Source organism: Oncorhynchus nerka, linkage group LG3 (assembly GCF_034236695.1).
Source record: "Oncorhynchus nerka isolate Pitt River linkage group LG3, Oner_Uvic_2.0, whole genome shotgun sequence".
Classification (NCBI taxonomy): Eukaryota; Metazoa; Chordata; class Actinopteri; order Salmoniformes; family Salmonidae; genus Oncorhynchus; species Oncorhynchus nerka.
In genome coordinates, this window is record NC_088398.1 from 3,668,921 (window position 1) to 3,683,243 (window position 14,323).

At 45.4% G+C, this 14,323-nt stretch overlaps 1 protein-coding gene across 3 annotated transcripts in view; it reads right to left on the reverse strand.

Annotated features, from left to right (window-relative positions):
* Positions 1 to 13,371, reverse strand: part of LOC135563768 (carbonic anhydrase 14-like) — a 32,460-nt gene extending 19,089 nt beyond the window's left edge. The window contains exons 1-3 of one of the 3 annotated variants that reach the window (XM_065007161.1): positions 13,051 to 13,371; positions 12,362 to 12,382; positions 3,324 to 3,503 (exon numbers count right to left, since the gene is read on the reverse strand). In XM_065007161.1, coding sequence (XP_064863233.1) covers positions 3,324 to 3,503; positions 12,362 to 12,382; positions 13,051 to 13,123 — 274 coding nt within the window. In that variant the 5' untranslated portion in view covers positions 13,124 to 13,371. The remainder of the gene's footprint in view (positions 1 to 3,323; positions 3,504 to 12,361; positions 12,383 to 13,050) is intronic. The other 2 variants (XM_065007153.1, XM_065007159.1) reach the window with 2 other exon arrangements.
* Positions 13,372 to 14,323: the final 952 nt, after the last annotated feature.

Consider the following 14,323-nt stretch of genomic DNA (forward strand, 5'->3'; position numbering starts at 1 on the left):
TTTTGTTAGTGATGGAGTCAGCATGGTTGCTGTAGTTACCTGTATTTTGTTAGTGATGGAGTCAGCATGGTTGCTGTACTTACCTGTATGTATGTTGTTAGTGATGGAGTCAGCATGGTTGCTGTAGTTACCTGTATTTTGTTAGTGATGGAGTCAGCATGGTTGCTGTAGTTACCTGTATGTTGTTAGTGATGGAGTCAGCATGGTTGCTGTACTTACCTGTATGTATGTTGTTAGTGATGGAGTCAGCATGTTTGCTGTAGTTACCTGTATTTTGTTAGTGATGGAGTCAGCATGGTTGCTGTAGTTACCTGTATTTTGTTAGTGATGGAGTCAGCATGGTTGCTGTAGTTACCTGTATTTTGTTAGTGATGGAGTCAGCATGGTTGCTGTACTTACCTGTATGTATGTTGTTAGTGATGGAGTCAGCATGGTTGCTGTAGTTACCTGTATGTTGTTAGTGATGGAGTCAGAATGGTTGCTGTAGTTACCTGTATGTATGTTGTTAGTGATGGAGTCAGCATGGTTGCTGTAGTTACCTGTATGTTGTTAGTGATGGAGTCAGCATGGTTGCTGTACTTACCTGTATGTATGTTGTTAGTGATGGAGTCAGCATGTTTGCTGTAGTTACCTGTATTTTGTTAGTGATGGAGTCAGCATGGTTGCTGTAGTTACCTGTATTTTGTTAGTGATGGAGTCAGCATGGTTGCTGTAGTTACCTGTATGTTGTTAGTGATGGAGTCAGCATGGTTGCTGTACTTACCTGTATGTATGTTGTTAGTGATGGAGTCAGCATGGTTGCTGTAGTTACCTGTATTTTGTTAGTGATGGAGTCAGCATGTTTGCTGTAGTTACCTGTATTTTGTTAGTGATGGAGTCAGCATGGTTGCTGTAGTTACCTGTATTTTGTTAGTGATGGAGTCAGCATGGTTGCTGTAGTTACCTGTATTTTGTTAGTGATGGAGTCAGCTTGGTTGCTGTAGTTACCTGTATGTTGTTAGTGATGGAGTCAGCATGGTTGCTGTAGTTACCTGTATGTTGTTAGTGATGGAGTCAGAATGGTTGCTGTAGTTACCTGTATGTATGTTGTTAGTGATGGAGTCAGCGTGATTGCTGTAGTTACCTGTATGTTGTTAGTGATGGAGTCAGAATGGTTGCTGTAGTTACCTGTATGTATGTTGTTAGTGATGGAGTCAGCATGGTTGCAGTAGTTACCTGTATGTTGTTAGTGATGGAGTCAGAATGGTTGCTATAGTTACCTGTATGTATGTTGTTAGTGATGGAGTCAGCATGGTTGCTGTAGTTACCTGTATGTTGTTAGTGATGGAGTCAGCATGGTTGCTGTACTTACCTGTATGTATGTTGTTAGTGATGGAGTCAGCATGGTTGCTGTAGTTACCTGTATTTTGTTAGTGATGGAGTCAGCATGGTTGCTGTAGTTACCTGTATGTATGTTGTTAGTGATGGAGTCAGCATGGTTGCTGTAGTTACCTGTATGTTGTTAGTGATGGAGTCAGCATGGTTGCTGTACTTACCTGTATGTATGTTGTTAGTGATGGAGTCAGCATGGTTGCTGTAGTTACCTGTATTTTGTTAGTGATGGAGTCAGCATGGTTGCTGTAGTTACCTGTATGTTGTTAGTGATGGAGTCAGCATGGTTGCTGTACTTACCTGTATGTATGTTGTTAGTGATGGAGTCAGCATGGTTGCTGTAGTTACCTGTATGTTGTTAGTGATGGAGTGAGCATGGTTGCTGTACTTACCTGTATGTATGTTGTTAGTGATGGAGTCAGCATGGTTGCTGTAGTTACCTGTATTTTGTTAGTGATGGAGTCAGCATGTTTGCTGTAGTTACCTGTATTTTGTTAGTGATGGAGTCAGCATGGTTGCTGTAGTTACCTGTATTTTGTTAGTGATGGAGTCAGCATGGTTGCTGTAGTTACCTGTATGTTGTTAGTGATGGAGTCAGCACGGTTGCTGTACTTACCTGTATGTTGTTAGTGATGGAGTCAGCATGGTTGCTGTAGTTACCTGTATGTATGTTGTTCGTGATGGAGTCTGCATGGTTGCTGTAGTTACCTGTATGTATATTGTTAGTGATGGAATCAGCATGGTTGCTGTAGTTACCTGTATGTTGTTGGTGATGGAGTCAGAATGGTTGCTGTAGTTACCTGTATGTATGTTGTTAGTGATGGAGTCAGCATGGTTGCTGTAGTTACCTGTATGTTAGTTGTTAGTGATGGAGTCAGCATGGTTGCTGTAGTTACATGTATGTTAGTTGTTAGTGATGGAGTCAGCATGGTTGCTGTAGTTACCTTTCTGTTGTAAGTGATGGAGTCAGCATGGTTGCTGTAGTTACCTGTATGTATGTTGTTAGTGATGGAGTCAGCATGGTTGCTGTAGTTACCTGTATGTTGTTAGTGATGGAGTCAGCATGGTTGCTGTACTTACCTGTATGTATGTTGTTAGTGATGGAGTCAGCATGTTTGCTGTAGTTACCTGTATTTTGTTAGTGATGGAGTCAGCATGGTTGCTGTACTTACCTGTATTTTGTTAGTGATGGAGTCAGCATGGTTGCTGTAGTTACCTGTATTTTGTTAGTGATGGAGTCAGCTTGGTTGCTGTAGTTACCTGTATGTTGTTAGTGATGGAGTCAGCATGGTTGCTGTAGTTACCTGTATGTTGTTAGTGATGGAGTCAGAATGGTTGCTGTAGTTACCTGTATGTATGTTGTTAGTGATGGAGTCAGCGTGATTGCTGTAGTTACCTGTATGTTGTTAGTGATGGAGTCAGAATGGTTGCTGTAGTTACCTGTATGTATGTTGTTAGTGATGGAGTCAGCATGGTTGCAGTAGTTACCTGTATGTTGTTAGTGATGGAGTCAGCATGGTTGCTGTAGTTACCTGTATGTATGTTGTTAGTGATGGAGTCTGCATGGTTGCTGTAGTTACCTGTATGTATATTGTTAGTGATGGAGTCAGCATGGTTGCTGTAGTTACCTGTATGTTGTTAGTGATGGAGTCAGAATGGTTGCTGTAGTTACCTGTATGTATGTTGTTAGTGATGGAGTCAGCATGGTTGCTGTAGTTACCTGTATGTTAGTTGTTAGTGTTGGAGTCAGCATGGTTGCTGTAGTTACCTGTATGTTAGTTGTTAGTGATGGAGTCAGCATGGTTGCTGTAGTTACCTTTCTGTTGTAAGTGATGGAGTCAGCATGGTTGCTGTAGTTACCTGTATGTTAGTTGTTAGTGATGGAGTCAGCATGGTTGCTGTAGTTACCTTTCTGTTGTAAGTGATGGAGTCAGCATGGTTACTATAGTTACCTGTATGTCCGTCGTTGTAGAGGCTGAAGGGTTTGTTGCCGTGCTGGCTATAACCGAGGGGGGTAAGAGGGCCCAGGCTGGGGTCATACTGGGTCTGGACCGTTGCCACGTCAACCGGAGACTGGGCCTTACCACCACAGTCTGGGAAGTAATCCGCCCACTTGGACTGGCCTACTGAACCTGAGGGGGAGGAGAAGGGAAGAGAGTGACCAAAACATGACACATCTTGTGACTCTCTGTCAGTGACACACATTAAGCATGGCCAGTCAGTCAGCAGGCCTTTTCTTTTGTAACATTTCATATTGACCTCTTGACCATTTTCTGTGGAAAACAAAAGATAAGTTGGGGATCATCCTCTCTTTCACACTCCCCTGCTATACTTTTTTTTTTTTTTACTAGGCATGTCAGTTAAGAACAAATTCTTATTTTCAATGACGGCCTAGGAACGGTGGGTTAACTGCCTCTTTAGGGGCAGAATGACAGATTTGTACCTTGTCAGCTCGGGGATTTGAACTTGCAACCTTTTGGTTACTAGTCCAACACTCTATCTTACTAGGCTACCCTGCCGACCCACCTGACCTTCTCTGACTAATGACTAATGAGCATCATCACCCTTACGAACACACACCCAGACACACAACACACACACATACAGTGGGGCAAAAAAGTATTTAGTCAGCCACCAATTGTGCAAGGTCTCCCACTTAAAAAGACGAGAGAGGCCTGTAATTTTCATCATAGGTACACTTCAACTATGACAGACAAAATGAGGGGGAAAAAATCCTAAAAATCACATTGTAGGATTTTTAATGAATTTATTTGCAAATTATGGTGGAAAATAAGTATTTGGTCAATAACAAAAGTTTATCTCAATACTTTGTTATATACCCTTTGTTGGCAATGACAGAGGTCAAACGTTTTCTGTAAGTCTTCACAAGGTTTTCACACACTGTTGCTGGTATTTTGGCCCATTCCTCCATGCAGATCTCTTCTAGAGCAGTGATGTTTTGGGGCTGTTGCTGGGCAACACGGACTTTCAACTCCCTCCAAAGATTTTCTATGGGGTTGAGATCTGGAGACTGGCTAGGCCACTCCAGGACCTTGAAATGCTTCTTACGAAGCCACTCCTTCGTTGCCTGGGCGATGTGTTTGGGATCATTTTCATGCTGAAAGACCCAGCCACGTTTCATCTTCAATGCCCTTGCTGATGGAAGGAGGTTTTCACTCAAAATCTCACGATACATGGCCCCATTCATTCTTTCCTTTACACGGATCAGTCGTCCTGGTCCCTTTGCAGAAAAACAGCCCCAAAGCATGATGTTTCCACCCCCATGCTTCACAGTAGGTATGGTGTTCTTTGGATTACAACTCAGCATTCTTTGTCCTCCAAACATGACGAGTTGAGTTTTTACCAAAAAGTTGTATTTTGGTTTCATCTGACCATATGACATTCTCCCAATCTTCTTCTGGATCATCCAAATGCTCTCTAGCAAACTTCAAACGGGCCTGGACATGTACTGGCTTAAGCAGGGGGACACGTCTGGCACTGCAGGATTTGAGTCCCTGGCGGCGTAGTGTGTTACTGATGGTAGGCTTTGTTACTTTGGTCCCAGCTCTCTGCAGGTCATTCACTAGGTCCCCCTGTGTGGTTCTGGGATTTTTGCCCACTGTTCTTGTGATCATTTTGACCCCACGGGGTGAGATCTTGCGTGGAGCCCCAGATCGAGGGAGATTATCAGTGGTCTTGTATGTCTTCCATTTCCTAATAATTGCTCCCACAGTTGATTTCTTCAAACCAAGCTGCTTACCTATTTCAGATGCAGTATTCCCAGGCTGGTGCAGGTCTACAATTTTGTTTCTGGTGTCCTTTGACAGCTCTTTGGTCTTGGCCATAGTGGAGTTTGGAGTGTGACTGTTTGAGGTTGTTGACAGGTGTCTTTTATACTGATAACAAGTTCAAACAGGTGCCATTAATACAGGTAACGAGTGGAGGACAGAGGAGCCTCTTAAAGAAGAAGTTACAGGTCTGTGAGAGCCAGAAGTCTTGCTTGGTTGTAGGTGACCAAATACTTATTTTCCACCATAATTTGCAAATAAATTCATTAAAAATCCTACAATGTGATTTTCTGGATTTTTTTCTTCTCATTTTGTCTGTCATAGTTGAAGTGTACCTATTATGAAAATTACAGGCCTCTCTCATCTTTTTAAGTGGGAGAACTTGCACAATTGGTGGCTGACTAAATACGTTTTTGCCCCACTGTATACGTTACATACACAAACACACTTACACACACACACACACATACACACACACACACACACGCACAGACTCACATCATTATCCAAGAAACCCTAGACCCACTCCAATTTGCATACCGCACCAACAGATCCACAGAAGATGCAATCTCTATTGCACTCCACACTGCCCTTTCCCACCTGGACAAAAGGAACACCTATGTGAGAATGCTGTTCATTGACTACAGCTCAGCGTTCAACACCACAGTGCTCTCAAAGCTCATCACTAAGCTAACGACCCTGGGACTAAACACCTCACTCTGCAACTAGATCCTAGACTTACTGACAGGCCGCCCCCAGTTGGTAAGGGTAGGTAACAACACATCCGCCACGCTGATCCTAAACACAGGGGACCCTCAGGGGTGCGTGCTCAGTCCCCTCCTGTATTCCCTGTTCACTCATGACTGCACGGCCAGGCACAACTCCAACACCATCATTCAGTTTGCTGATGACACAACAGTGGTAGGCCTGATCACCGACAACGATGAGACAGCCTATAGGGAGAAGGTCACAGACCTGGCATTGTGGTGCCAGGACAACACCTCTCCTTCAAAGTGATCAAGACAAAGGAGATGATTGTGGACTACAGGAAAAAGAGGACCGAGCACGGACCCATTCTCATCGACGGGGCTGTAGTGGAGCAGGTTGAGAGCTTCAAGTTCCTTGGTGTCCACATCACCAACAAACTAACATGGTCCAAACACATCAAGACAGTCGTGAAGTGGGCACGACAAAACCTATTCCCCCTCGGGAGACTGAAAAGATTTGGCATGGGTCCTTAGATCCTCAAAAGTTTCTACAGCTGTGCCATGGAGAGCATCCTGATGGGTTGCATCACTGCCTGTTATGGCAACTGCTTCGGCTTCCGACCGCAGGGCACTACAGAGGGTAGTGTGTACGGCCCAGTACATCACTGCCTGTTATGGCAACTGCTCGGCTTCCGACCGCAAGACACTACAGAGGGTAGTGTGTACGGCCCAGTACATCACTGCCTGTTATGGCAACTGCTCGGCTTCCGACCGCAAGGCACTACAGAGGGTAGTGTGTACGGCCCAATACATCACTGGACCTCTATACCAGGCGGTGTCAGAGGAAGGCCCTAAACATTGTCAAAGACTCCAGCCACCCAAGTCATAGACTGTCCTCTCTGCTACCGCACGGCAGGTGGTGCCGGAGTGCCAAGTCTAGGTCCAAGAGGCTTCTAAACAGCTTCTACCACCAAGCCATAAGACTCCTGAACAGCTAATCAAATGGCTACCTAATTGGACCCCCCCCTCCCCCCACGCTGCTGCTACTATGTTATTAGCGATGCATTTTTCAGGATAAAATATAAACGGAATGGAGCTAAGCACAGGCAAAACCCTAGAGGGAAATGTATTTTAGTCTGCTTTCCACCAGACACTGGGAGACAATAACCTAGAACACAAGGTCAAATCTACAGAATCCTAGAGGGAAATGTATTTTAGTCTGCTTTCCACCAGACACTGGGAGACAATAACCTAGAACACAAGGTCAAATCTACAGAATCCTAGAGGGAAATGTATTTTAGTCTGCTTTCCACCAGACACTGGGAGACAATAACCTAGAACACAAGGTCAAATCTACAGAATCCTAGAGGGAAATGTATTTTAGTCTGCTTTCCACCAGACACTGGGAGACAATAACCTAGAACACAAGGTCAAATCTACAGAATCCTAGAGGGAAATGTATTTTAGTCTGCTTTCCACCAGACACTGGGAGACAATAACCTAGAACACAAGGTCAAATCTACAGAATTTTAAAGTTGCTTACCAAGAAGACAGTAAATGTTCCTGAGTGGCCTAGATACCGTTTTGACTTAAATCTACTTGAAAATCTAAGGCAAGACCTGAGAATGGTTGTCAAGCAATGATCAACAACCAATTTGACAGAGCTTTAAGAATTTGAAAAGAATAATGGGCAAATGTTGCACAATCCAGGTGTGGAAAGCTCTTAGAGACTTACCCAGAAACACTCACAGCTGTAATCGCTGCCAAAGGTGCTTCTACAAAGTATTGCCTCAATACTTATATAAATGAGATATTTCTGTATTTCATTTTCAATAAATTTGCAACAATTTCTTAAAACATGTTTTCACCTTGTCATTATGGGGTATTATTATGTTTAGATGGGTGGGAAAAAAATATATTTCATCCTTTTTGAATTCAGGCTGTAACACAACAAAATGTGGAATATTTCAAGAGGTATGAATACTTTCTGAAGGTACCATTGCACTTTCATGTACTGTAACATACTTTTGTCCAGCTAATAGCCTAACCACCAGTCAAGCAATATTATGGACTGAAAGTTCAAATCTTGTTGCTGCAGGATTACTATGCTACAACAATACCGGTCAAATTAAGATCCTACATCTGTATGGAGTATCAGAATGTTAGAATGCTGGCTGGCTGGCTGGCTGGCTGGCTGGCTGGTTGGTTGGTGTGTGTGTGTGTGTGTGTGTGTGTGTGTGTGTGTGTGTGTGTGTGTGTGTGTGTGTGTGTGTGTGTGTGTGTGTGTGTGTGTGTGTGTGTGTGTGTGTGTGTGTGAGAGAGAGAGAGAGAGAGAGAGAGTGTATACAGGAGTGTAAAGTCAGTGGTCAGTCATGCGTGCATGATGAGGTGGTGTATTATATTCACAGTGGTGCGCACACACACACACACACACACACATCCTTCCTCATTACTAATTGGAGGGGAGAGAGAAAGTGGAGCAGAGAGAGGGAGACTGATGGGTGCACAGAGAGACATTCTTGGAACAGAGAGAAAGAGAGAGACAGAGGTAGAGGGAAAACAGGAGAATGGGTCGGAGAGTTGGAATAATAAAAGGACATGTAGAGAATGGAACATCTGAAAAAGAGAGTGACAAGCAAGAGGAAGATTTTGAATGTGAGAGTAGTCAGAACAGAGGAGAGGGGTGATGGTAGTAAAGGACAGGGGCATGAGCACAACCAGCACAATTATAACAGTTAATAATACCGAATACACAGAGGGTTCATTCAGATCTCAATGTGAGGTCTCCTCCCCAACCCTCAGGGTGCTCTAGCCTGCTACAGAGGTCAGAGCTCTACTCTCCATGCTACTGTTAATCAATGTGAGGTCTCCTCTCCAACCCTCAGGGTGCTCTAGCCTGCTACAGAGGTCAGAGCTCTACTCTCCATGCTACTGTTAATCAATGTGAGGTCTCCTCTCCAACCCTCAGGGTGCTCTAGCCTGCTACAGAGGTCAGTGCTCTACTCTCCATGCTACTGTTAATCAATGTGAGGTCTCCTCCCCAACCCTCAGGGTGCTCTAGCCTGCTACAGAGGTCAGTGCTCTACTCTCCATGCTACTGTTAATCAATGTGAGGTCTCCTCTCCAACCCTCAGGGTGCTCTAGCCTGCTACAGAGGTCAGAGCTCTACTCTCCATGCTACTGTTAATCAATGTGAGGTCTCCTCCCCAACCCTCAGGGTGCTCTAGCCTGCTACAGAGGTCAGTGCTCTACTCTCCATGCTACTGTTAATCAATGTGAGGTCTCCTCTCCAACCCTCAGGGTGCTCTAGCCTGCTACAGAGGTCAGTGCTCTACTCTCCATGCTACTGTTAATCAATGTGAGGTCTCCTCTCCAACCCTTAGGGTGCTCTAGCCTGCTACAGAGGTCAGTGCTCTACTCTCCATGCTACTGTTAATCAATGTGAGGTCTCCTCTCCAACCCTCAGGGTGCTCTTGCCTGCTACAGAGGTCAGAGCTCTACTCTCCATGCTACTGTTAATCAATGTGAGGTCTCCTCTCCAACCCTCAGAGTGCTCTAGCCTGCTACAGAGGTCAGTGCTCTACTCTCCATGCTACTGTTAATCAACCTGAGGTCTCCTCCCCAACCCTCAGGGTGCTCTAGCCTGCTACAGAGGTCAGAGCTCTACTCTCCATGCTACTGTTAATCAATGTGAGATCTCCTCTCCAACCCTCAGGGTGCTCTAGCCTGCTACAGGGGTCAGTGCTCTACTCTCCATGCTACTGTTAATCAATGTGAGGTCTCCTCTCCAACCCTCAGGGTGCTCTAGCCTGCTACAGAGGTCAGAGCTCTACTCTCCATGCTACTGTTAATCAATGTGAGGTCTCCTCTCCAACCCTCAGGGTGCTCTAGCCTGCTACAGAGGTCAGAGCTCTACTCTCCATGCTACTGTTAATCAATGTGAGGTCTCCTCTCCAACCCTCAGGGTGCTCTAGCCTGCTACAGAGGTCAGTGCTCTACTCTCCATGCTACTGTTAATCAATGTGAGGTCTCCTCCCCAACCCTCAGGGTGCTCTAGCCTGCTACAGAGGTCAGAGCTCTACTCTCCATGCTACTGTTAATCAATGTGAGATCTCCTCCCCAACCCTCAGGGTGCTCTAGCCTGCTACAGAGGTCAGTGCTCTACTCTCCATGCTACTGTTAATCAATGTGAGGTCTCCTCCCCAACCCTCAGGGTGCTCTAGCCTGCTACAGAGGTCAGAGCTCTACTCTCCATGCTACTGTTAATCAATGCGAGGTCTCCTCTCCAACCCTCAGGGTGCTCTAGCCTGCTACAGAGGTCAGAGCTCTACTCTCCATGCTACTGTTAATCAATGTGAGGTCTCCTCTCCAACCCTCAGGGTGCTCTAGCCTGCTACAGAGGTCAGAGCTCTACTCTCCATGCTACTGTTAATCAATGTGAGATCTCCTCTCCAACCCTCAGGGTGCTCTAGCCTGCTACAGAGGTCAGAGCTCTACTCTCCATGCTACTGTTAATCAATGTGATGTCTCCTCTCCAACCCTCAGGGTGCTCTAGCCTGCTACAGAGGTCAGAGCTCTACTCTCCATGCTACTGTTAATCAATGTGAGATCTCCTCTCCAACCCTCAGGGTGCTCTAGCCTGCTACAGAGGTCAGTGCTCTACTCTCCATGCTACTGTTAATCAATGTGAGATCTCCTCTCCAACCCTCAGGGTGCTCTAGCCTGCTACGGAGGTCAGTGCTCTACTCTCCATGCTACTGTTAATCAATGTGTTGTCTCCTCTCCAACCCTCAGGGTGCTCTAGCCTGCTACGGAGGTCAGTGCTCTACTCTCCATGCTACTGTTAATCAATGTGAGGTCTCCTCTCCAACCCTCAGGGTGCTCTAGCCTGCTATAGAGGTCAGTGCTCTACTCTCCATGCTACTGTTAATCAATGTGAGGGGATCCTTTCTACATTAGTTCTATACCTACACACACACTCTGTCTCTCCACTCCACCCTAGTGTTTATCTGCAGTGGGCTCAGGGGGATTTTACTTTCCTAGGGGGATTAGAGAGAGACTTTTTACACCATCACTATCTCCCCAGCTACCACAAAAAAAGTTCTGTGAACCATATTTTTGTTAGAGCTTGGTGAGAGCGTGGTTGTCTTATGGTTATTTTGCGTACAATCTACCCACAACTTTCTGGGAATGGTGCAGGATAGTTGCTTAGCTTTGGTTCGTTCTCAGCGCATTTAAGGAACTTCACATCGTTCTCATAACCAATGTCAAACCAAAAACATACGTTCCCACAACTTCCAAGGAACCAAATGTGCTAGCTGGGCCTACACACACACACACACACACACACACACATACGCGCACACGCACACGCACATGCACACATACACATACATGCACACGCACACATACACATACACACACTCTCCCCTTCCCCGGCCTGTACCTCTAAGCCGTCCTCTATCCCCCTCCTTGCCCACCGCCCCCAAAAAAGGAGAAAAACTTGTCCTGCAGCTCCACAGTTGGTTGTCATGGAGGTCCCCATGGTTACAACTGAGAATATTCCGTCATTCTGACCTGCTCTACCTCTCATAGCGCTGCCACTGTCCCCAATGTGGATGGGAACAATGCCACACACACACACACACACACACACACACACACACACACACACACACACACACACACACACACACACACACACACACACACACACACACACACACACAGACACACAAAATGCCATACAAAGAGCCACAGTGCCTGTGACCGAGCCAGCCACAGAATGCCACAGATCACCTCACACACACCAACACAACACAACTCCCACATCACCATTTACTTGAACAGTATATCGCGTCCTATAGAACACAGAGAAAAACATCACCATGTGGTGATGCCATCTAGCCCTGGACACAGGCTCTGGTTTGAGGACATACTGTACACTTCTGTACTTTATGTGAATGGAAAAGCTCTGTGTGAACTTAGTGTACACACTACCACTCTGTATGCATTCACTAAGGGCCCTTCAGGTCTACAGAGTCATTGTCCACATGATAGGCAGGCAGTGTATCTCAGCCTGGACAGTACAATTAACACACAGGGTTATTGTGTGGTGTAACAATGCTGCTGAAACACGTCTTTCAAACTCTTCATCCTCTTCGTGCACCTGCCACTTCTCTCGTTTTCCTCCCCCTCTCTAGCTCTCTTTCCCTCTTCTGCACCCCCATTTCCCTCCCTCTCTCCATCCCCCACTCATCGTTTCTGTTTCTCCCATGCAGAGAGAGAGAGAGAGAGAGAGAGAGAGAGAGAACGTACAGTAGGGGAGCTGATGTATAAATGACAGACAGACAGAGAGTATACTGTGGTATTTGTGTAGTGTTTAGTGGCAGGGATAATATTCCTACTGTGATGTACACTTACTTTATGAGTTATAATAACATAGTTAGAAATCAACTTGAAGGCCTTTTGGTTTATTGAGAGAGATGTTCTTACCCGTGTACGTCCAGTACGTCACTGAAAGAGGGGAAATAAAATCACCTTTCTTCATTGTCATTCTCACAACAACACATTACAGCAGTTATCAACAATTATATTCAGTATTACTACATTCACCAAAGTATTCAACATATTGTCAGCAAGTGACATTTTCAATATGAACAGGTGTCATTGAAAAGTGAAATGATATCTCTGTAAAAATATATATGCTATATACAGTATATCTGAACTACTATATACAGTATATTTGAACTGCTGTATACAGTATATCTCAACTACTATGTACAGTATATCTCAACTACCACTATACTGTTCCTTGTTCAACTACTGATTCTACTGCCACTATTCTACTGTTATTACTACTGCTACAAGTTTCTACAACCTCCACCGGCACCACCATAACCACCACCACCACTAACCCCACCGCTACACTCTAAGAAAAAAAGGTATTATCTAGAACCCAAAAGGGTTCTTCGGCTGTCCCCATAGGAGAACCCTTTGAATAACACTTTTCGGTTCCACAGAGGAACCCAAAGGGGTTCTATCTGGAACCAAAATGGGTTTTACCTGAAACCAAAAAGGGGACAGCTGAAGAACCCTTTTGGAACCCTTTTTTCCAAGAGTGTACTACTACAACAACAAACAATAACCAAAACAAACCATCTTAAGGCTGATGTAGGTCTTACCGGCGGCGCCTGTGGTAGTTGTCCATTGCCAAAACACAAGTAATAGAGGCAGAGAGAGACCCACCAAGTCCATGTTAGCCCTCCTCTCCCATACACAACCACAGATGAGCGGACAGACAGAGAGATAGAGAGAGAGAGACAGGGGCTCCTGATCCAACCAGCTACAGCTCTCTAAATTAGCTCAGAGTGTGTGCGTTACACACTGGGTCCCCTCTATCATTCAAAGTAGCAGTTTAGGTCTCAGTAAAGTAGAGATGGAGAGGGATTGAGTGAGTGAGTGAGTGAGTGAGTGAGTGAGTGAGTGAGTGAGTGAGTGAGTGAGTGAGTGAGTGAGTGAGAGAGTGAGTGAGAGTGAGTGAGTGAGAGTGAGAGTGAGAGAGAGAGAGAGAGAGAGAGAGAGAGAGAGAGAGAGGGGGGGGATGGACGGACAGACAGAGTGAAGGGGGAGAATTTAAATAATAGTGGAATATAGAGAATGGGGAGAGTGGAGGTGATTGGAGAATTTGTGTGAAAGAGAGCGCTAGAGAAAGAGAGATAGAAAGAGAGGGAGCGTGAGTGAGTGAAAGAGTGCTAGAGAAAGAGAGATAGAAAGAGAGGGAGCGTGAGTGAGTGAGAGGGGGTAGCCGGACGTATTGCTAAACTCTGTCTGGGTTGGTTGATGTATGAGCTTGAAACAAAAGTAGACTAATCCATCCATTGGTAATCTAGATAACTCCTGTACATCGGTGAGAAAGTGGGCATGTTGGCGTGTGTGTATGTCTTATTTGTTTGTTTTCAGAACAAGCTGTTATTAGCGTTTGCATGAAGCACTGGGCAGCAGGACAGAGTATGACAGAGGGAAACAGAGGGAGGGATGGGGATGAACAGACCTGCTTTAGGACCCAGAAGGATGGGGATGAACAGACCTGCTTTAGGACCTAGAAGGATGGGGATGAACAGACCTGCTTTAGGACCTAGAAGGATGGGGATGAACAGACCTGCTTTAGGACCTAGAAGGATGGGGATGAACAGACCTGCTTTAGGACCTAGAATGATGGGGATTAACAGACCTGCTTTAGGACCTAGAAGGATGGGGATGAACAGACCTGCTTTAGGACCCAGAAGGATGGGGATGAACAGACCTGCTTTAGGACCTAGAAGGATGGGGATGAACAGACCTGCTTTAGGACCCAGAAGGATGGGGATGAGCAGACCTGCTTTAGGACCCAGAAGGATGGGGATGAACAGACCTGCTTTAGGACCTAGAAGGATGGGGATGAACAGACCTGCTTTA